At 39.1% G+C, this 22,248-nt stretch overlaps 1 protein-coding gene across 1 annotated transcript in view; it reads right to left on the bottom strand.

Annotated features, from left to right (window-relative positions):
- The window catches only part of ULK4 (unc-51 like kinase 4), a 513,951-nt gene that overhangs the window by 377,502 nt on the left and 114,201 nt on the right, over positions 1-22,248 (bottom strand). Inside the window, exons 21-22 of the mRNA XM_082664206.1 lie at positions 20,087-20,269; positions 2,512-2,639 (exon numbers count right to left, since the gene is read on the bottom strand). Coding sequence (XP_082520332.1) covers positions 2,512-2,639; positions 20,087-20,269 — 311 coding nt within the window. The remainder of the gene's footprint in view (positions 1-2,511; positions 2,640-20,086; positions 20,270-22,248) is intronic.

Genomic DNA, 22,248 nt, shown 5'->3' with positions numbered 1-22,248 from the left:
AGATAGTACTTTGGATATAAGACACTGCAAGGTTTCTTCCCTTAATTTGACATTATGATGGATAGAAACAGTATTTGGTTATCATTTTAATTTGCATTTCTCTGATTAGACTTGAAGCTGAATACCTTTATGAATCTTTTTTACAGTACACAGATTAACTCTGTGTTATATACAATGCAATAATTTACAGATTTTCTTACCATGAAATTTTATTTATGATTTGCGGGGAATATAAAAGTTTCTAAACTATATATAGCTAAACTATCACTATCTCCTTTCATGGTTTCTTTCAACCCTTTTCTGCTCAGAAAAGCTCTCCTTGCCCATATGTAAACATATTTTCTTCCAGCTGTTTACAGTTTCTTTCTCATATATAATTCTTTAATACATCTGGAATTGACTTTTGTATGGTATAAGCTGAGAAAACATTTTCCCACACAGTTAACCAATTATACAAAGTAAACGTTTCCTTTTTTAAAAAAAAAATCTTTCTTTTAAGATCAAAGCAGATTTTTTCCCCACTGATTACCATATTAATAGCAATGCTATGGGGAAACAAACAAAAAAAAACCTCTAGGAAAACCTGATCCATCAGGAGGCATTGACATTGCAGGCTCACAGCAAACCTACACAATGAACTTACAAGACCATTCATCCCTCAAACGGTTATCATTTCTAGAGACACACAAGACTCTATTTTATCTCCTGTCATTTTCAATATGAGTATGAAATCGTTTGGAGAAACAGGTGAACACTTGGGGGCTATTATATCATTTTTATCTAACCCTGACAGCTCAATTTCACTGCCTGTTGTACTAGATAGATTTGAGAGCTGACATCATAGAAACCGTGCTGAAATTTAATCCATAAAAGGCTGATGGTGATGATGGTAAGCAGGAAAAAATATCTACATAATGTAGCAAAGGTTATCGTGGGCTCCTGATATGAGGTTTCAGTTCTCCGGCAGACAGGCAGCATCACGGTTAGCTCGGAAACACAGCTGCTAGCGGAGTTTCAAGGCACAGGTGTGGAAGGGAGAAGAGTTTGCTATACAAACTCATCACAGAGAATTTTAACATCTCACTAACCTGAAGTCTGCCTCCCTTTCGCATACCTTTATATTCAACATTGCATTTTATATGCACACTAGTGTAATACCTGGGCTGCAAAGCAAAAAAGAACAAATACTAACCATTCTTCCATAGTCTGGACTGGCTTCCTATGTGATTTTGAAAGTAATTTATATTATTAATTTTAATCTACAAAGCCTAAACAACTCTGAGTTTTGACACACATATATCCCCATATCTCCTCCCTCTTGTGTCTCCCTCCCACCCTCCCTATCCCACCCCTCTAGGTGGTCACAAAGCACCGAGCTGATCTCCCTGTGCTATGCGGCTGCTTCCCACTAGCTATCTATTTTACATTTGGTAGTGTATACATGTCCATGCCACTCTCTCACTTCGTCCCAGCTTACCCTTCCCCCCACCCCGTGTCCTCAAGTCCATTCTCTACATCTGCGTCTTTATTCCTGTCCCGCTCCTAGGTTCTTCAGAACATTTTTTTTTTTTTGGTTCCATATATATGTGTTAGCAATTTTGCTTCTTGACCCGTAAATCCTAAAACATTTACTCTCTGTTTCCAGGAGAAGTTTTCTAGTTCCTAACCTAGATCCATCCCAGCAATTCTAGGATCTCCCCAGTATCCTACAACAAGTAAAAAGCCAGATCGAGAAACAGGCGATAAACCGTATGTTCAAGAGCACGGACCAGACAGTTTCAAAAACGTTAATCGAGAAGCAACAAAGGATGAAGGGAGGGGCTTCCCTGGTGGCGCAGTGGTTGAGAGTCCGCCTGCCAGTGCAGGGGACACGGGTTCGTGTTCCGGTCCGGGAAGATCCCACATGCCGCGGAGCAGCTGGGCCCGTGAGCCATGGCCGCTGAGCCTGCGCGTCCGGAGCCTGTGCTCCGCAACGGGAGAGGCCACAACAGTGAGAGGCCCGTGTATCGCAAAAAAAAAAAAAAAAAGGATGAAGGGAACCTGAGGTGCATCAGAACAGCTTCTCCTTTTAGAGGAAGGAGGTGAGACCCAGAGACAGTGAGAGATCTGCCTAGTTGAGAACCAGTCCATGTACTCCTGATCCTCGCCCTGCCTCTTCCTCCGCTTTTCTAGGCTGCTCCTCTGGGCTTTCAGCTACTCATTCCAGAAGCTCGAACAAATCAGAACTATGACCAAACCACCAGTCAAGAACGCCTTGCAAAAATGTAAACCAAAATCAACTTTAACACCCTGTCTTGGACTGTACTCAGATCTAGGAAACTCCAAGCACTTCCCAACATCCTGCTTCAGTGTTTCCAAGCTGAGGTGACAAGTGAAACATTAAACCCTTGGAAAAATCTAGGAAAACAATTGTGAATACCAGGTACATAGGGGCCAAGAAATACTACTAATAAAACTAATAAACAGGGGTCAAATTGACGTCATTGGTGAAACTGTCAGAGAAAATCTTACCGTGCTTGACAGCTGAGCAGCAGCATCTCGTGGTTATGAATCAAAATATACAGAAGAACCAGGAAGGATTTTGCTCTGATGGATGTCGAGGGGCTGTCCAGTAAACGGATAATTGTAGAGACAAAATCCTGTGGGAGATGTTAGAATATTTTTTGAGAAAACATGAAATAAATAGAGCAGTCAACTCTGAGGGTCAATAGACTGTAATAACCAAACAGATAGCAGAAAATAAAATAATATGAGCTATTGCTTTTGCATTTTTAATTTGTGCTGCTCCCTATACCAAGTTATTAATATGTATGATCTCATTTAAACCTGAAAAGAAGTTATGAAGAGTTGATAATATTATCCCTATTTTAAAGAGGAAAAGGAATCTTGAAAATTTAAGCACTTTGCCCCAATTCACAAAATTGAATTCAAATCCAGGCCAGGCAGATGACAAAGCCTGCTTCTTAACCCCTCCATCACACGACTAGAAGCGTAGCAATAAATAACTAGAACTGAAAGTCACAACTGCATGGAGGCATCAACTTCTGAGCAAACCTGCACACACAGAGATCACGTCTCTAGTCTACACAGCTGAGGTCCTACAGACATAAAATAAAAACAACAGCCAGGGCTTCCCTGGTGGCGCAGTGGTTGAGAGTCCACCTGCTGAAGCAGGGGACACGGGTTCGTGCCCCGGTCCGGGAGGATTCCATATGCCGTGGAGCGGCTGGGCCCGTGAGCCATGGCCGCTGAGCCTGCGCTCTGCCACGGAAGGGGCCACAACAGTGAGAGGCCCACGTACAGCAAAAAAAAACAGCCAGTATGGGACACAAAAGAAAAACCTATATTTCTATAACATTCTTTAATTAAAGGTTTAATACAACACAGAGGAATAACTGTTGACAAGTATTAGTGTCATTTTCTCTTCTAACAGACAGATTTGTACATCACTTCAGGTGCCTATTGATATGCAAAAAAAAATGGAATACACACACACAGCGTTAATGAATGTAAGTAGGCAGAAATATGGAATCGTATTGTTAGCAAGATGGCTACAGAGAGCAGGAACGTTAAGTTCCCTAGAGTCCTTGACAGAGGTAAGCACCTAGCAGTGACACTGTGTGTCCAACATAGATGTAAAAAGCTCAATTTTTTGCCGAAGTTCTTTTACATTGAGTGCTATATTGTCAGGCAGGAAGAGCTTACACAGCCAGGTATATGCTTCTATTTAAGGATGGAGATATACCTATACATCTGTATAACTATTTATCTGTACCTCTGCATCAGGCTCACCTAGATCCTGAACCAAATAAACTAATTCATCAATTGGAGTAAAAAACAGAATCAACACCAAGGTGCCTTTGAGTAACAGATCTGTTTCCACCTTTCCAGTCGACAGTAGAAAGCCCATTTCCCCACAGTCAGCTCCCAAGTTCTAATTTATACACTGTGGTCCAAGGACCAAAACCACAAATCTGTTTCCCACATTAACATTGCTCCCACACATCCACGTGCCTAATTCCAAAACCATTCAAATACCCACTAGCCATGGACTTAAAAACAGTTCCAGATTATAGAAGACTAGAGAGTCATGATAACTGACTGCAATTCAAGATCTGGAAGTTTTATTTCACGTCAAAGAACATTACTGGGACAATTTCAAAATCTGAATACGGTCCAGATTAGCAATTTATGTTAAATAAATGTTAGCTTCTTGCTTTTTAAATTGATGGCTTATTTTTTAGGGAATATTCAGTGAAGTAATTAGAGGTAAAGGAGCATCAGGTCTGTGACCTCATCTCAAATGAATAGAAATACACACACACACACACACACACACACACACACACACAGACACTCACTCACATGGTAAAAGATAGAAACTATAAAGCAAATAAGGTAAAACGTTAACATCTGGTGAATGTGGGTACAGGATATAGTGCAATTCTTTGTATTGCACATCCAACACTAAACTTGGCACCTACCCTAAGCATGATAATCCTACTATGATGGTCATCAATGAGCACCCTCCTTGACTCTTCCTTCCTCTCTCAGGTGTCCAACTGATACCCAATTTCTATGAGAACACCACTCACACTGTCATTGCCCTATTTCAATGCATCCTTATATCTTTCTTGAATTACTGTAGCAGGCTTTGTCTAACTTTGCTTTCTTCCACGTATTCTACAAGTTGCAGCCACAGTGATCTTCCATAAGAGCAAATACATTATTCGCCTATAAAATATCCTCAGCAGTTGCTAAAACCCTTGAGAGAAGCTAAAGTCCCTTATCACGGCATACAAGGTCCTTCATGATCTGGCTTGTTATTACCTTTCCAAAATCACTTATCGTACTACCACTCCTCTCATATACTCCCAACAGTCACCATGAGGAAATAAAACAAGGAAGCGGAGAACACAGGAAAGAGGCAAAGGGAATCCCAGGATGATTCCACGGTGATAGCTACTATAACCAGGTACAGAGGCTGCCTATTCATAACAGAGTTGGTCAGAAGGCTCCAGGAGAGATATCTTTAAGAAGAAAAAATTGACAGAATACCTGATGCATCTGAATGCAATTTGAAAACAAAAAGTGATGTTATAAAAGTTTGCTAAACGTTGATCTAACCAAAATTAATACACTGAGTCATGAGTGGTGGTTCTGTCCTACTTGAAAATAAGCCCTAGACAAATCTAAGATTTAAAAAATAAACACCAAATGATTAAAAGATCTAGAAGATGCCATGGAAGATACAGATACATATTTATGCATATTTAAAATCTCAGATTTGAGGGCTTCCCTGGTGGTGCAGTGGCTGAGAGTCTGCCTGCCGATGCAGGGGACGCGGGTTTGTGCCCTGGTCCGGGAAGATCCCACATGCCGCGGAGCAGCTGGGCCCGTGAGCCATGGCTGCTGAGCCTGCACGTCCAGAGCCTGTGCCCTGCAACGGGAGAGGCCACAACAGTGAGAGGCCCGTGTATCGCAAAAATAAATAAATAAATAAAATCTCAGATTTGAGAAAATGTTCATAAATAATGTATTAGAAAGGAAGAAAACAAGCATGAGAAATGTGAATACCAAAAAATGTTAAATTCTATATGGAGATAGAACACTAAAAATGAACAAAAAAGAATTGCATAAACAAGGTAAGATAATTGTAGCACATTTTACGGATAAATTGCTAAATTTCTTGATATATAAATATCACTAACAACAACACAAAAAGAACTAAGGGAAATGAAAATAACTAAGAGCCCTAGAGACAACTGAAACCTCTGATCTCTTCTACATGGAACATTATCCCAGAATAACTTAAGACATTTCAAAATGTACAGAACACAGGACGCAAGTTTCATATAAAGCTATTCTAAGAAGGCAACAAAAAGTGAGAATTAAAGTACTTCAGCCAATGAAGAGTCTCCAACACCACCCAAGCAAAACAAAAAAATGAAACAGAGGGAATCTGTAATATAACAGCTCAATCAGAAGGAAGTATCATTAAACAAGCATTTCTAGACATAAAAAAGGTCCAAAACAGTTAGCTATACAAGAAAAGAAAGTACAGACACTATGCCTTAGGAACACAGATGCAAAAAAATCCTCAACAGAATATAAGGTGAATCTAGCAATATATTAAAAGTATAATACATTACACTCAAGTGGGATTTATCCCAGGAATTCAAGACTGGTTCGATATGTGAAAATCAATCAGTGTAATTCACCATATTAATAGATTAAAAAAGGAAAACCACACAATCACATCAGTTGATAACAAAAAAGCATCTAACAAAATTCAATATCCACTCATGATAAAATCTCTCACCAAACTAGGAATAGAAGGGAACTTCCCCTGTCTCAAAAACATCTAGAAAAAAACCTACAGCAAACTACTAAATGTTCAAAGACTTGATGCTTCCTCCCACCCTGAAACTGGGAATTAAGCAAGGCTGTCCCATCATTCATAATTCAATATTTTGCTGAAAGTCATAGGCAGTGTACAATAAGGACAGAAAAGTAAAAGGTATTCAGATTGCAATGGAAGAAATAGTATCAGATATCAAGACAATATAGAAAAGCCCAAATAATCTTAAAAAAAAAAATTCTAAATAATTGAGTTTTAGCAAGATATGATATATTTGTATACACTGGAATTTGTACATTCCAGTCATAATGAACAACTGGAAAACAATTTTTTTTAAATAGCTACAAAAACAAAAGAAATATAGGTATAAACCTTAAAAAGTATGCCAAGAATCTGTACACAGTAAACTACAAAACAGTAAGAAAAAATTTTTAAGATATAAATAAAAGACATTATCTGTTCATGTATTAAAAGACTCAAGATAGTTAATATACATATCAATTCTCCCCAAACTGACTCATAGATTTAATGCAATTCCAATCAAAATCCCAGCAGGATTTTTAGTAGATACAGACAAACTAATTGTAAAATTTATACGTAAAGGCAAAGCAACTAGCATAAGCACAACAATTTGGGGGGAAAAAAGACAGGAGAATCACACAATGGTTTTAAGACATTTTAAAAACTACAGTAATCAAAACAATGTGGTATTGACAAAATGACAGACACACAGACTAAGGGGAAACAGTAGAGAGTTCAGAAATATTATAGTCAATTGGTTTATGACAAAAGTACAAAGGGAATTTTGGAAAAAAGTTTTTGCTATAAACAACTGGATATCCACATGCAAAAAAACTAAACTTCAACTCACACCTTGCACCATATACAAAAACTAACCCAAAATGGATCATAGAATTGAATGTAAAATGTAAAAACACAAAATCTTAAAAAGAAACAGAGGAGAAAATCTTCATGACCTTAGGTTAGGAAGAATTCTTAGATATAAACCAAAATTGCAATCCATAAAAGAAATAATTGATGAATTAAACTTAGAATGTCTCCTCTGGGGAGGACACTGTAAGAAAAGATAAGCCACATACTAGGAGAAAGTATTTGTTACCAGAATATATAAAGAACTCTCAAAACTCAACATTAAGAAAAGTATTTTTCAGGACAAAATATTTAAACAGACATTTCACCAAAGAATGTACACAGATGTCAAATAAACGCATGAAAGGATGTTCAACATCATAATCATTATAGTAACACAAATTAAGATCACAGGACACCACAACACATTTATTAGAAGGACTAAAATTAACAATGACAAGTATGTGGAGCAACTAGAATTCTACATACACTGCTTCTGGGAACGCAAAATGGCACAATCATTCTGGAAAATAGTTTAGCAGTTTCATAAAAATGTTAAACACAGGGACTTCCCTGGTGGCACAGTGGTTAAGAATCCGCCTGACAATACAAGGGACACGGGTTCGGGCCCTGGTCCGGGAAGATCCCACATGCCGCGGAGCAACTAGGCCCGTGCACCACAACTACTGAGCCTGCACTCTAGAGCCCGCAAGCCACAACTACTGAGCCCGCGTGCCACAACTACTTAAGCCTGCGTGCCTAGAGCCCACGCACTGTGACGAGAAACCACTGCAATGAGAAGCCCACGCACTGCAACGAAGAGTATCCCCCACTCACCACAACTAGAGAAAGCTCCGTGCAGCAACGAAGACCCAATGCAGCCAAAAAAAAAAGTTAAACACATATCTATCGTATATGCCCCAACCACTGCATATCATTTCACTTAATGAAAACTTATGTTCACAGAAAAATCTACATGTAAAAGTTGATAGCAACATTACTCATAAGAGTCAAAAACTGGAAACAATCCTTAAGTCCCTGAACAGGTACATGGATAAATAAACTGTGGTATATCCACATAAAGGAATACTACTCAGCAATCAAAAGGAATGAACTAACGGTACACACAATAATACAGAGGAATCTCAACTGCATGATGTTAAGTAAAAGAAACCAGTCTCAAAAATTACATACTGGTCTTCCCTGGTGGCGCAGTGGTTGAGACTCCGCCTGCCGATGCAGGGGACACGGGTTCATGCCCTGGTCCAGGAAGATCCCACATGCCGCGGAGCGGCTGGGCCTGTGAGCCACGGCCACTGAGCCTGCGCGTCCAGAGCCTGTGCTCTGCAACAGGAGAGGCCACAACAGTGAGAGGCCCACATACCGCATATAGGATCCCACTTATATAACATTCTGGAAAAGGTAAAACCATACGGGCATCACTGAATGCCAGGGACTGGGATGGGACATGGTTTACCTAAAAAAGGGAGCAGCACAAGGTCATTCTTTGGGATGTTGTAATAGTTCTGTATCCTTCTTATGGTGGTGACAAGAGTCTATGCATGTGTTAATCCTCGTACAACTACACTCCAAAAAAATATGAATTGCATTGTGTATAAATTTTATATATAAATCAATACATATAAACACACAATCAGGCAAATTCAAGCAAAAACGAAAGCAGAAAGTTTGTTACTGATATACAAAGAATTACATAATGATTTTTCCTGATATATAGGGTAGAATTTAGGCCCAAAAGAAGTAAACAACATTTTTAATGCCGAAGGCCACTATTCACAACACATACACAACAGTATTGAATACAGTAAGGAAGGTTATGCCTCACATAGTATAGTGAACACCTTTAAAAAGTGAAGACTACAGGAGATGGAAGAAGGAATAGAAGACTTAATCACACTACTCTCAGTCCAAGACTGTCATGAGAACAAAAATAAGGATATAGAAGACCTAAATAACATAAGTAAAAGATTAGATATTATGGGTATGTATTAAAATTTAGACTCAAGTAATAGAAAATGTACCTTTTTCTTAAAAATGAAATGTTCCTTTAAGGTACCTACATAATAGGTGATAAAGAAAACCTTAATAGAATCCATAAAGTAAAAAGTAATGACTGTAATGATCACAGTGCTGTAGAAGTAGAAAGTAAAAAAAAAAAATCAATATCCAAAAGGCCCTTCTACCTGGAAAATTTTAAGACACTCTATTAAACAATCCTTGAGTAAAGGAAAAATGCAAACCAAAATTGTAGAACTTAAAAAAAAAATAGTAAAAACACTATATAGAAGAATCTATAGGATACAATTAAAGCAGTCATCAGAAGAAAATGTGACCTGCAAATACATTTGTAAATTAAAATGAAAGAAGAGTGTGAAATAAATTCCCAACACAAAAAGCTGTAAAAAGAACAAGGTAAAGCAAAATGAAGCAAAGGGAGAAAATAAAGATGCAAGCAGAAACTAACAAGGTAAAAGGAAAAAAAGGAAAATGATAAATCCAAATGCTGCCTTTGAAAAATATCAACAAAATAGATAAAGCACTCACTAAATTAATCAAGAAAAAGGGGAGGGCTTCCCTGGTGGCGCAGTGGTTGAGAGTCTGCCTGCCGATGCAGGGGACACGGGTTCGTGCCCCGGTCTGGGAAGATCCCACATGCCGCAGAGCGGCTGGGCCCGTGAGCCATGGCTGCTGAGCCTGCGCTCCACAACGGGAGAGGCCACAACAGTGAGATGCCCGCGTACCGCAAAAAAAAAAAAAAAAAGAAAAGAAAAGAAAAGAAAAGAAAAAGGGGAGACAGCAAAGATACACAAAAAGAAAAATTACCACTGCCTGACCTCAATTTAATGGTGTAAAAAGTCAGCTATGTTATGTATAGAAGTAGTTCATAATTTATTGCTGTATAATATTCCATGGTGTGAACACAGAAAAATGTATATACCCATTTACTCTTGGACATTTGGGTTGTTTGGAGTTTGGAACCACAATGAGTAAAGCTGTTATGGACATTCTTATACGTGTCTTTTAGTAAACACATAAATATGTGTTCTGATTAAGGATGACAAAAATACAGAACAATTTAAGAGAACTTAAAAGAGAAATGTATGATTTACACAAAGAAAACTATAGATTGTTATGGAGCGATAAGAAAACACTGGAAAAAATGAAGCCGCAGCTTAATATAGTGGTAAAGAACTTGTAATCTGGAGTCAAGAAACCTGAGTGTGAGTGCAACAGTGCTTAACAGAATAGCATGTCGGAGATGATTACACACACACATTTCATAGCCTTGACATAATGACTGAAGGCGTTTGTCCAACTAGATACTAGAAAATATCATAAGGCATAAAGCTGCAAGAATTCCATTTTTGAAATTTGTATGGAAAATACAAATAAAACAAAAGAAAGAGCAAAGCATTCACAAGTATATTTAAGACTTCAGTAAATAAAAAAGATAAAGGGCAGACTATTCATCTAATGATATCCTTACTTTACTACCTTTACCAGAAAGACTCTCAACAGGTTGTGAAAATTTTAAATAATGGGGGAAAACAAACTTATGATACTATATATCTGTCAAAATAAATATGCAACCTTGGAAAAAGTATTTGAAATATTTGAAACTTTTTACAAAGAATCAGTATCTTTAGGTATAAATAACTTTTACCAATATAACTTTTATGAACACTCTAGTGTAAAAAATTACAGAAACAAGCAAACAACAAATAAAAGAATTCTAAGCTGCCTACAAGCAAATAAATCATGTACCCTAACTAGTAGGCAAAGAAATGCAAATTTAGGAAGAATAAGAATCTGTTTTAAAACAAAGCAGACTAGCAAAGATGAGCTGGCATGGTCATGGGTAAATGGATAAATCTCAAATATAGCTCATATGAGAGTAAGTGTTCAACCTTTCCACCAGCTGGTAGGAAAGTGAGTTGTTACTTCTCCAAAGCCTTAAAACTGTTATTTTCTTCTGACACAGTTGTTATATCTTAAGAATTTTAGCCTAACCAAGTGATGAACAAAAGAGCTTTGAGAAGAAGAATGCTCATGGTAGTACTGTTTATAAGACAAACAAAAATAGAAACCACCTTAACATTCCCAAAACAGGGAATTTGTTAAATCCCAATTGTAGAAAAGATTGCATCTACCCATATCCAGTTTTACCTTCTTTCATTACAAACACTAATGATGCATGTGGGGAGGGCAGGTGGAGAAGGAAAGGGAAGTCACCGAAGTGACACTACATGATTTCCAAAGCCAGCTCTGAAAGGCCATGCGGCTTCTGCCTGGTTCTCTTGGGACACTCTCTCTTGGAACCCAGCCACTACACTGTGAGGAAGCCCAAGCAGCCTTGAGGGGCCCATGTGGAAAGCAACTGAGGCTCCCAGCCCACAGCCCAGTAAGGTTCCCAGGGAACAGCGAGCACCAACTTCGCAGTCATCTGAGTGAGCCTTCTGGAAAGTTTATTCTCCAGCTCCCACTCAATCTCTCCCAACCTTGCCCAAATTACAGATTGGTGAGCAAAGTTAAATTACTGCTCTTGTTTAAGCCACTACATTTTGAAGTAGTTACACAGCAAAAGTGAAATATAGCTTAAGCATATAACAAAAGAGGAAATTTTTCCAGGCGCAACAAAAGTTTCGTACAGCAACAGTCATAATTTTAAAAACACAGACATGTCACTAAGAAGTGATGATAAGGTCTACCATATTTCTTATTGACGGAGTGTTATGCAGCCATTACTAACAATCTGGCAAAACTAAAATAATGCCTATTATTTTGAGTGAAACAAACTAGCACAGCAAATACCCGAAGATAAAAGAAACTGCATACAAGATTTGTTTCTAACATAGTAATTCCAAGTCCCTTAGAAGATACAATATACTACAGACTCTAATTTTGGATCTAAACCTACAAGCATCTTGTGCCCTAAATAAATTCTCATTTAGTCATTTCAGAAAAACTAAATGAACAGTACTGACTGACTCCCTAAAACTAACTGCCCAGGGCACCATATTTAATCTTAAGCAACATGCACCAGACCTCTAGAACAGTACTAATCTTACAACACTGAGGAGAGAAGATTACAGGCTGCAGGCAAAGCCTAGTGCCAAGGATGAATAATCAAAGCTACTTCAGAGAACCAAAAATGACCTCGGGTCACTTCAGTTTGCAATCCACTATGTATTCAGCTTTGATTTAAATTCATCTTGCCATTTGGCTCAACGTAACTAAATTTTACACGTGGAGAAAAAAAAAAAAAAAACAGAAGCTGTTTAGGTCTATAGCCCAAACCACGGAACAACGAGTTCATGTCCAACATTCAAATGGTTCTTGGCAGTGATTTCAGAGCGGACATACCTACGTAATGTAAAGATGGCGTGATGAAATGTTCACAATGTGAGGAACTGGTCGAAATATATGAAGCTTCCATCACAAAGAAAATGATAATCTTGATCAAAAGTAAGCAAAAGGATAAAAACCCCTCCAGTACATATCATAAGGACAAAATTATGAGATAAATAAAAAATAATGATGATGTAGAGAACGTCCAAGTTATTTATTTCTCAAGAGGTAAAACTGATCTGTTTCAAGCAACTGTCACAGGTGAAAATCAATGAGCACAGCCTGGCCATCAAATGATAATAGCCTCAAAAAAAAAAAAAGAAATCATGTGGATAATACACTGACACAATTTTCCCATTTAAGGTTGATGGAAGTGAAAAATGTACTGATTAAATCTAAAATTGTTTTTGGTTTACACTTTCCTTAAAGAAGTTTAGCCAAGTAGCTTAGTAAAATGTTTCTTATAGACACATTTATTAGCGTAGACAAAAAAATGTCAATACAAACTCATGTTATTAAAATGCATAAACTAATTACCATATTTTAAATTAGCAACCACTGAGTCAGGATGCCTAGTGACTTTGTGAGAAAAAAAAAACCTGAGCTGAATGAGCTTTCAAATTTTTCAAAGTTTTCTATGCATGAAATTTCATAGTGATCTTCCATAGTACTTCCAAACAACATAAGCGGTCTGCACCTTCCGGCTTATTATTAATCACTGTTGTGCTACTTGGTCAAAACATGAAACCTGAAGCAACAGCTCCAGTCAAACTAGACTGCTAAAATAAAAATGGACAGCAGCTCCTGTCAAAACTAGCAAATAAGACAAAAATTAGAAAGGCAGTATCCGTAGTCAGTAACACCCAGGAGGAAATCATCTTACCAACGAGCATGAACAAACCCACCTGTGAAACACGGTATGACTTTAAAGAGTAATGTTTAAATTGTTAAGCGACCCCAAAGCATATGAAGTGCAATGTATGCATCACTGATTATGCAGTTACAAAGTACATTCAAGGTCACATACCTCAAAAAAAAATAAATAAATGAGGCAGATGTTTGAATCTATGTAACTTGTAAAAAAGTTGATGTGAGTATACTATGCTCAATTAATTGAAATACAGCAGAGTAGGGTTCCCGGGGTTTTATATATTTTCAATTTTCTAACATCAAGAATCGGGCACTGGGTTGTTGTTTTTTTTGTTTTGTTTTGTTTTGTTCTCAGTACGCGGGTCTCTCACTGTTGTGGCCTCTCCCGTTGCGGGGCACAGGCTCCGGACGCGCAGGCCCAGCGGCCGTGGCCCATGGGCCCAGCCGCTCCGCGGCATGTGGGATCTTCCCGGACCGGGTCACAAACCCGTGTCCCCTGCATCGGCAGGCAGACTCTCAACCACTGAGCCACCAAGGAAGCCCTGTTTTGTTTGTTTCTAATTTTTATTTTAATTAATTAATTATTTATTTATTTTTGGTTGTATTGGGTCTTCGTTGCTGCACGGCTTTCTCTAGTTGCAGCGATCAGGGGCTACTCTTTGTTGCGGTGCGTGGGCTTCTCACTGTGGTGGCTTCTCTTGTTGCAGAGCTCGGGCTCTAGGTGCACAGGTGTCAGTAGTTGTGGCTCGCAGGCTCTAGAGCACAGGCTCAGTAGTTGTGGCACACGGGCTTAGTCGCTCTGCGGCACGTGGGATCTTCCCAGACCAGGGATCAAACCCATGTCCCCTGTATTGGCAGGTGGATTCTTAACCACTGCGCCACCAGGGAAGTCCCACATTACTTGGTCTTAACTTACTCAAACATTTCTTGGTTGTCTAAAGCTCATCCTCTGACCGATTCCTCAGGAAGAGTTCATGGGAACTGATCTCTTCCATGTTCATACACCTACCTGTGGTCTCTGTAACAGAACACCCAAGATATTGAATATAAAATCCTTGATGAGAGACTCTGGGAGGAGCAGCTAAGATAGTGCTTAATTTTACTTAAAAGTTTATCCTAAAGGAATAATTACAGATGTCCATGTGAAAAGATTTAGCCATAAGAATGTTCTCCCTGGCAAAAAAAGGAAATTTTAAAATGTGCAGTAGTGAACTGCTGGAATGCATTGGGATAACTTCACATGATGGAACGTCATAACACTTTAAAAACAATATTGAAGAGTTATACTGAGTTAGACACACAATCCCAACATCACTGAATAGGAAAAATATGAACAAACAGTATACAACTGATCCAATTACTGTAAAAAGATTCTAGTAGCATGTGTATGTGGCAGCAGGGAGAAGGAAATTCGTGAAGGTCTGTGTATGTGTACATATATACGCACAATAAATATGAATTTGAAAGATATACATCAAAATTTTTAAAGAGATTATTTTGGGGTGGTTAAGCAGTTTATTTTAGTCTTCTGTATTCTATATCTCATATATTCTGGATTTTCAATACTAAACTCAAATTCATAAAAGTTATAAACATAATCTGATAAAAATAAATTAAAATGGCATTAGCTACTTTAGGTTTGTAGATATTATAATTAAGGGAAATTGCAATGACCTCATCCAATACCTGTCTTCCTAGTAAAACGGCAAGAAACACCTTTATGCACTCCCAAACGCCTCCAGCCCCAGATCTTCAAGATCGAATATTTGTAGGACACATTAATAAGCTTGGAAGAATGCGAAAAATAAAACTACAAAGTAAACCAGGAATTCTTTTTAAAAAATCAGTTTACAGGGCAAAGATTAGTAAATAAACTCACACCTAACTTACAAGGTTTTCTCTTATGCCTGGTCAGGCCTTCCAGAAGCTTCTCGCTGAGAGTCATTCAAGTATCTGAATTGTGAAAAGGTTATCAATTCCCTACATCTAGTGATGATGCAAGAATTACTTACAAAGGACCATCTACCATGGGTACAGAAAGTATCCTTTTAAGAGTTTCATTTGTTTTTTCTTTTTTGAAAACAGGGTAGAAAAACAGTTTGTCACTTTTTGTTTTGCCCAATTTTCCTATTTACTTGAATATGCAGAACACATGATTTGTAACTCAAAAGAGTTCCCTTGTCACCATAGCTGTGAACACTTTTCATACCATCACAAGTAAATTGTACTCTCATCATCTACCTTTCTAGAGAACAATTTAGCATTGTTTATGCACAGCCTTCTAAGTGTGCATAACACCTGTGGTAATCTACTAGCAGCAGACACAAAGTTGTATGTAGGGCTTCCCTGGTGGTGCAGTGGTTGAGAGTCTGCCTGCCGATGCAGGGGACACGGGTTCGTGCCCCGGTCCAGGAAGATACCACATGCCGCGGAGTAGCTGGGCCCGTGAGCCATGGCCGCTGAGCCTGCGCGTCCGGAGCCTGCGCTCCACAACGGGAGAGGCCACAACCGTGAGAGGCCCGCGTACCGCAAAAAAAAAAAAAAAAGTTGTATGTAAACAGGATGCTTACTGCATCAGGGTGAGTGCAAACCAAAAAGTCAGAGGCAAACAGGTCGACAGTGGGAGAAGGGTTAAGTTACCATAGTGGCACAAAATGAAAAATTATATAGTAATTTTTTAAATGTTCCTATGGTATATTTAATGACATATTCATGAAAATGATAAATCGACACATTTTTATCGTAATTGTATAAATGTATGCATAAAATTCATAGACATACAGACCAAAGGCTCAAAAGAGATAAACCCACATGGCAACGGTAATTAGCTCTGGGTAGTGAAATTACAGTCGATTTTGTTTTCTTCTTTAGGTTCTACTACATTTTCTGCAGTAAATAGTAATTTCTCTTATTTAAAAGGAATGGCATGGGCCTCTTTTGGGGACTGAATTTCAACAACAAAAAAATATCACCATATAGAGGCATCAATCCCCCAAAAAAAACAGGTGCAGTTCTTTCTCCCTGTCCAGCAGGAAGCAATAAGCCTGGTATTTGTTCCTGGGTCCCTTCCTCTTTCACTCATTCTAGCCCATTAACAACCAAGCACTTGAAAAAAACACAATTAGCAATACTAAGATTGGTAAACCCGCCCCTAAAACACACACCTATATACAAATATTTGTACTTTTCTTTAAGTAAAAATAAAACAATGGCCATTGTGTCGAAACCCCTAAGGCCAGTATCACAGCCGTACATGAGCCGGGTCTTCTTCCTACTGCTCAGCCTCTTTCTATGTCCCCTCCTCACTGCTCACTGCGTTCAGCACTGCTGGCCTTCCTTCTCCTCCCGGGTCTCCCCATGACCCCTCACACCTCAGGGAAGCTGAACTACAAAGTTCTTCCTGCTGAGGTTCACACAGCACACTCCTTCTTGTCACTGAGGGCTCAGCTGGAACATCACCTCCTCAGAGAGGCCCTCCCTGACTTCCCTCCCAGCAAACAGTGTCTGGCTCCACTCCCTGCACACCTCCTCTTGCAAGACACTCTATCAACATCATCCTGTGTAATGCTCTTCAGAGCGCTAACACTATCCAAAATAATTCTGTCTCCTTCTTTATTGCCTGGCCTGAGCATCAGCTTTAGCATTTATAAACTCCATGAACTTGACAAAATCACTCAACACACTAAGTCTCATTTGAGAATAACCCAGGGTTATAAGTCACTAAGTGTCTGGCCTATAATAAATGTTCGCTATAATAATAAATTGTTTTAATTAAAAAAAATAGAACCTTACCTTTTAAATGACAATTCACTGTATATTACTGAGTGGCCACAGATACATTTTAAAGATTATAGGACAAGGCAGAAAAGATGCAGAATGGTTAGAGGCCTCAGCACCTGAGGATCAGTATATCACTGAGTTTGCTGGATTTTCTCTCTGCCTCATACATCCCAGATTGGGTGCTGGATAATCCAGGAGCCAAACAGCACACAAACACAAATACACAGGAAAAATCAGCTCTCTCAAGCCAAAGGATCAGGAAAGGGGCAGCGTGGAAAGACCAAAAACATTAAGACAACAGCTACTCTACTCTAGCCGAACACCACGGAAAGACGATGGCCCCTTCAGCAAGGGGCAAGAGGAGAGACTAGCCTCCTACCCTCACGTGACTGTAACAAGGCACCCCAACACTCTTCCCTGCCAGGGAAATAGAAAGGACCAAGAGAGAGCTGGGACTTTCATCCCAACCCAGCAATAACAAGGCCCCCTGGCCCCAACCATGGAATCAGTAGAGATACTGATGGGACGCCTGGACCTCCACCCATTTATAGCAGTAATCACGTTCCCCTCCTTCTTTCTGCTGGGATGGCATCAGAGGAGGCAAGTGGGAAGCCTGCAACTTTACCACCTTCCACCAGGAATGGGGCGCCCACCCCTACCCAACCAGTGTCAGTGGAGGAATAATGAGGAGCCCTCCCCCTACCAGCCAGGGGGGCATAGGAAGAAGCCCAGTGGAGAGCCTGGATTTCCACCCTTGCCCTGCAGTAAGGAGGGGCTCTACCACACCCCTCGGGTGTCAAGAGAAGTCTACAGGGGAACCTGGACTTTCACCCCAACCTGGAAGGAACAAAGCATCACCATCCTTCCTCTGCCAGTTCGGTGTCAGAGGAGGCCTACTAAAACAGAAGATTTAAATAAAATCCAGAGTCTTAAAACATAACACCCAAAATATACAATGGATATAGAGCTTCTGTTAAACAAGTTGACAGAGTTCTGGAGCTCTGTTTCACAACAATGTGAATCTACTTAACACTCCTAACTGTACACTTAAGAATGGTTAACAGGGCTTCTCTGGTGGCGCAGTAGTTGAGAGTCTGCCTGCCGATGCAGGGGACACGGGTTTGTGCCCTGGTCCGGGAAGATACCACATGCCGCGGAGCGGCTGGGCCCGTGAGCCATGGCCGCTGAGCCTGCGCATCCAGAGCCTGTGCTCCACAACGGGAGAGGCCACAGCAGTGAGAGGCCCGCGTACCACCAAAAAAAAAAAAAAAAGAATGGTTAACAGTAAATTTTATGTTTTTAACCACAATTTAAAAAAAGTTTTTAAGTGCCAATATTAGTTAAAATCAAAAGATTATTTCTCATTTAATACATGTAATTATTCAATCATTTATTTAAGATACATGGGACATTAAACATTATAAAACAATTACAAAGTCATATTAATTAGTGCATATTATTTTACTACCTTTGTGAAATATCTTAAACTCAATAAATCCGAGAAAAATAAAACTCTCAGCCTCTCTTACCACAATTTACATAGCAAAACTACTCAAGTGGTACTTTTTCTAATACAATGACTTGGAAAATTTAATAGCAAAAAATTAGACACAGACTATACTTTCTCTGAGGCTCAAATTTCTTCACAGAATTAAATCAGATTAATTAAAGGCAAAAAATGGATTGCTTTCTATTTGGACTTTCAAGATCAAGTTTATTATGTAAGCCTGACAATTATTAATTACTGAAATTTTTAGTTTTATAAAAAAACAAATTTAACATGTTGCATTTCATGCAGGAGAAACATGGCAAACACTATATTTAAGTGGCTCCATTCCATACTTCCTAGCAGTGTTACCTTCACCATGTTGTACAAAACTCCAATTTGACAGTTATCTCCCCTCAGAAAAAGGGTAATTGGTCCAATAAGTATAAAGAATACTGCATACTACACTACCCTCATGAAGGTTCATAATATACATGAGCACACGAAAAAGTGGAAAAGGTTGTACGACTGAAAATATGTCTGACTCATTGCTTTCCAAATGGGTATATAACCATGGTCCACTTTTTTCACCTGTTAACACCTCACTGAACACTAATGTTCAAGGGCAGGGCTTCTCCAACCATAAAGTTCCAACAAGTCCTCAAGAGACCTCATTAAAATGTCAATTCGGATTCAGCAGGTGTGGGTGGGGCCTGAGGGTCTGTGTATCCAACACGCTCCCAGGTGATGCAATGTTTCTGGTCCAGGGATCACTCCTTAGCAGGCACTAGAGAAGACACTTTGAGGAAAGCTACTACAGGGACTTCTTTGTAGCTATGTAGTTTTCTGATACGAATTGAATACTTACAAACTCTACGCTCCATAAAATAAAGGAATATCAAACGATTGGAAGGAGACTAAGTTAAAAACAAGAGAAAGGGAGCTCTGAAGGTTATGTGTACTGGCAGGGTATTAGGACAAGGAAAGGAATAAAAATGAATCAGGGCAAACAGAGAATATAAAGGGACCCCTCCTTAAGGCAGGCAAGGGATATGGGAAAAGAGATGACGGCTGAGGACAAGGAGGCATAAGAAATATTAGCATGTAAGAAGGACTCATAAATTTTCTAACTTTTCATTACTCAAATGGGACAAGCAGGCAGATTTCTATTTTAATCACTAAAAGACTTTATAACAACTTCAGATGAATGCCCTGTGGTACAGAGGTTTGGCAAAGTTCAAAAGGGCCCCTTGAGATGAAAAATAAATTCTACAGAGATACATTGCTTATTGAGCCACTAAAATTGTAGGAGAACACAACAATTTTTCAAATAGAGTAACAGGTCAAACCTTTTCCTGGATTAGCCTCTGAAGATGAATCCCACAGGACAGCATAGCACTGAATAAGGTCAACATGTACTGCTGGACTCTGCAGATGGCAGAGGCCAGGGAGTTTATTACTGAGGTCAGTCCCACGTTCTCAATAACATTCTGGAAGGCAGTAGGAGAATGGCGAGTGACTCTACACAAGGCCTGCAGGGACAGGAGAACAGATCCATCAGACTACTCCAAGCCCACGAACCAGTCCCCCGAAAGAGAACAAATACTTCTGTGGAAAGGAGTAGAAGGTGTTTACCTTGCTCCTTCATTACTTACCTTGGCATAAGAAATTTGGGCAATTTCAACACAGGTAAAATTAAAACAATAATCCAGCTACCAATAAATACTTAAGTTGCTGTAAAACATTAGAAACTCTTACAATGATCATATGCATTATGAGTTAACTAAAATGAGAAAATAATTCATGAGTCTACACAGAAAAACTTTAATAAAAAACATTAAGATAAGCCTTCTTTGTGCAGACACTAAGCTAAGGGTTGAAAAATAGTCATAAAAGTATTTGTTTATTGTTCAGTATGTAAAAAACATGATCTGAGAATATCTGAAGACTACCTCATTTAATCCTTCCAAATAACATACATGAAAGGTATTATTATTAACCCCATTTTATAGGCGAAAAAACTAAGGCACAGAATATTTAAGTAACTTGCTCAAAGGCGTATAGCTAGTAAATGGCAAAGCTAGAATTCAAACCACGGTAATCAGACCCCTAAGCTACTCCTCAACTGCTCATAGACTATCAAAGGTGAAACTTAAAATTAATAAACTAATAGAATTTAAAGTGTTGTAATAGAAATGGGCTCAATTATGCTTGGAAGGGCAGGAAAAGCAAGTGAACAAAAGCTACATAAGGAAAATGATAATTGAGTCGGTTTTTGAAGGTGAGTGGGAAAGTAAGGTGAAAAAGTAAGTAAAGAAAATTCTAGCCAGAGAGAAGAGGACAAGTATTCACATGGAGACACAAAGAGCAGAGCAGGTTCTCAGAAGGGAAATTTGTCTGATGTATCTCTCAGGTGAAGGACAGGGAGAGTAGTAAAGAAGGGAAAATGATGACCCATCTATTGAAGAGACTGTCTTTTCCCCATTGTATATTCTTACCTCCTTTGTTGAAGATTGACCATAGGTGCATAGGTTTATTTCCAGGCTCTCTATTCTGTTCCATTGATCTATGTGTCTGTTTTTGTGCCAGCACCATACTGTTTTTTTTGTTTTGTTTTGCTTTGTTTTTGCGGTACGCAGGCCTCTCACTGTTGTGGCCTCTCCCGTTGCGGAGCACAGGCTCTGGATGCGCAGGCTCAGCAGCCATGGCTCACGGGCCCAGCTGCTCCGCAGCATGTGGGATCTTCTTGGACCGGGGCACAAACCCGTGTCCCCTGCATCAGCAGGCGGACTCTCAACCACTGCGCCACCAGGGAAGCCCACCATACTTTTTGATTACTGTAGCTCTGTAGTATAGTCTGAAGCCTGGGAGTGTGGTGCCACCAGCTTCATTCCTTTTTCTCAAGATTGCTTCGGCAATTAGGGATCTTCTGTGGTTCCACAAGAATTTTAGGATTATTTGTTCTAATTCTGTGAAAAATGTTGTATTTTGATAGGAATTGCATTAAATCTAATAGATTGCTTTAGACAGTATGGTCATTTTGATATTAATTCTTCCAATCCAAGAGCATGGGATACCTTTCCATTTCTTTGAATCATCTTCAATTTCCTTCATCAGTGTTTATAGTTTTCAGAGTATAGGTCTTTCACCTCCGTGGTTAAGTTTATTCCTAGGTATTTTAGTATTTTTGATGTGACTTTACTTTATTTTTTAATTTTAATTTTTTGGCCACATGACATGCAGGATCTTAGTTCCCCAACCAGGGATCAAACCTGCATCCGCTGCAGTGGAAGCTTGGAGTCTCAACCACTAGACCACCTAGGAAGTCCCTTGATGTGATATTTTTTTAAATTTCTCTTTCTGATAGTTCATTAGTGTATAGAGAAGCAACAAATTTCTGTATATTAATCTTGTATCCTGAATCTTTACTGAGTTCACTTATTACTTCTAATAGTTTTTTGGTGAAGACTTTAGGTTTTTCTACATAAAGTATCATATCATCTGCAAACAG

This window comes from Grampus griseus (assembly GCF_964374135.1).
Source record: "Grampus griseus genome assembly, chromosome: 10".
Classification (NCBI taxonomy): Eukaryota; Metazoa; Chordata; class Mammalia; order Artiodactyla; family Delphinidae; genus Grampus; species Grampus griseus.
This window is presented reverse-complemented; position numbering and strand designations above follow the sequence as displayed.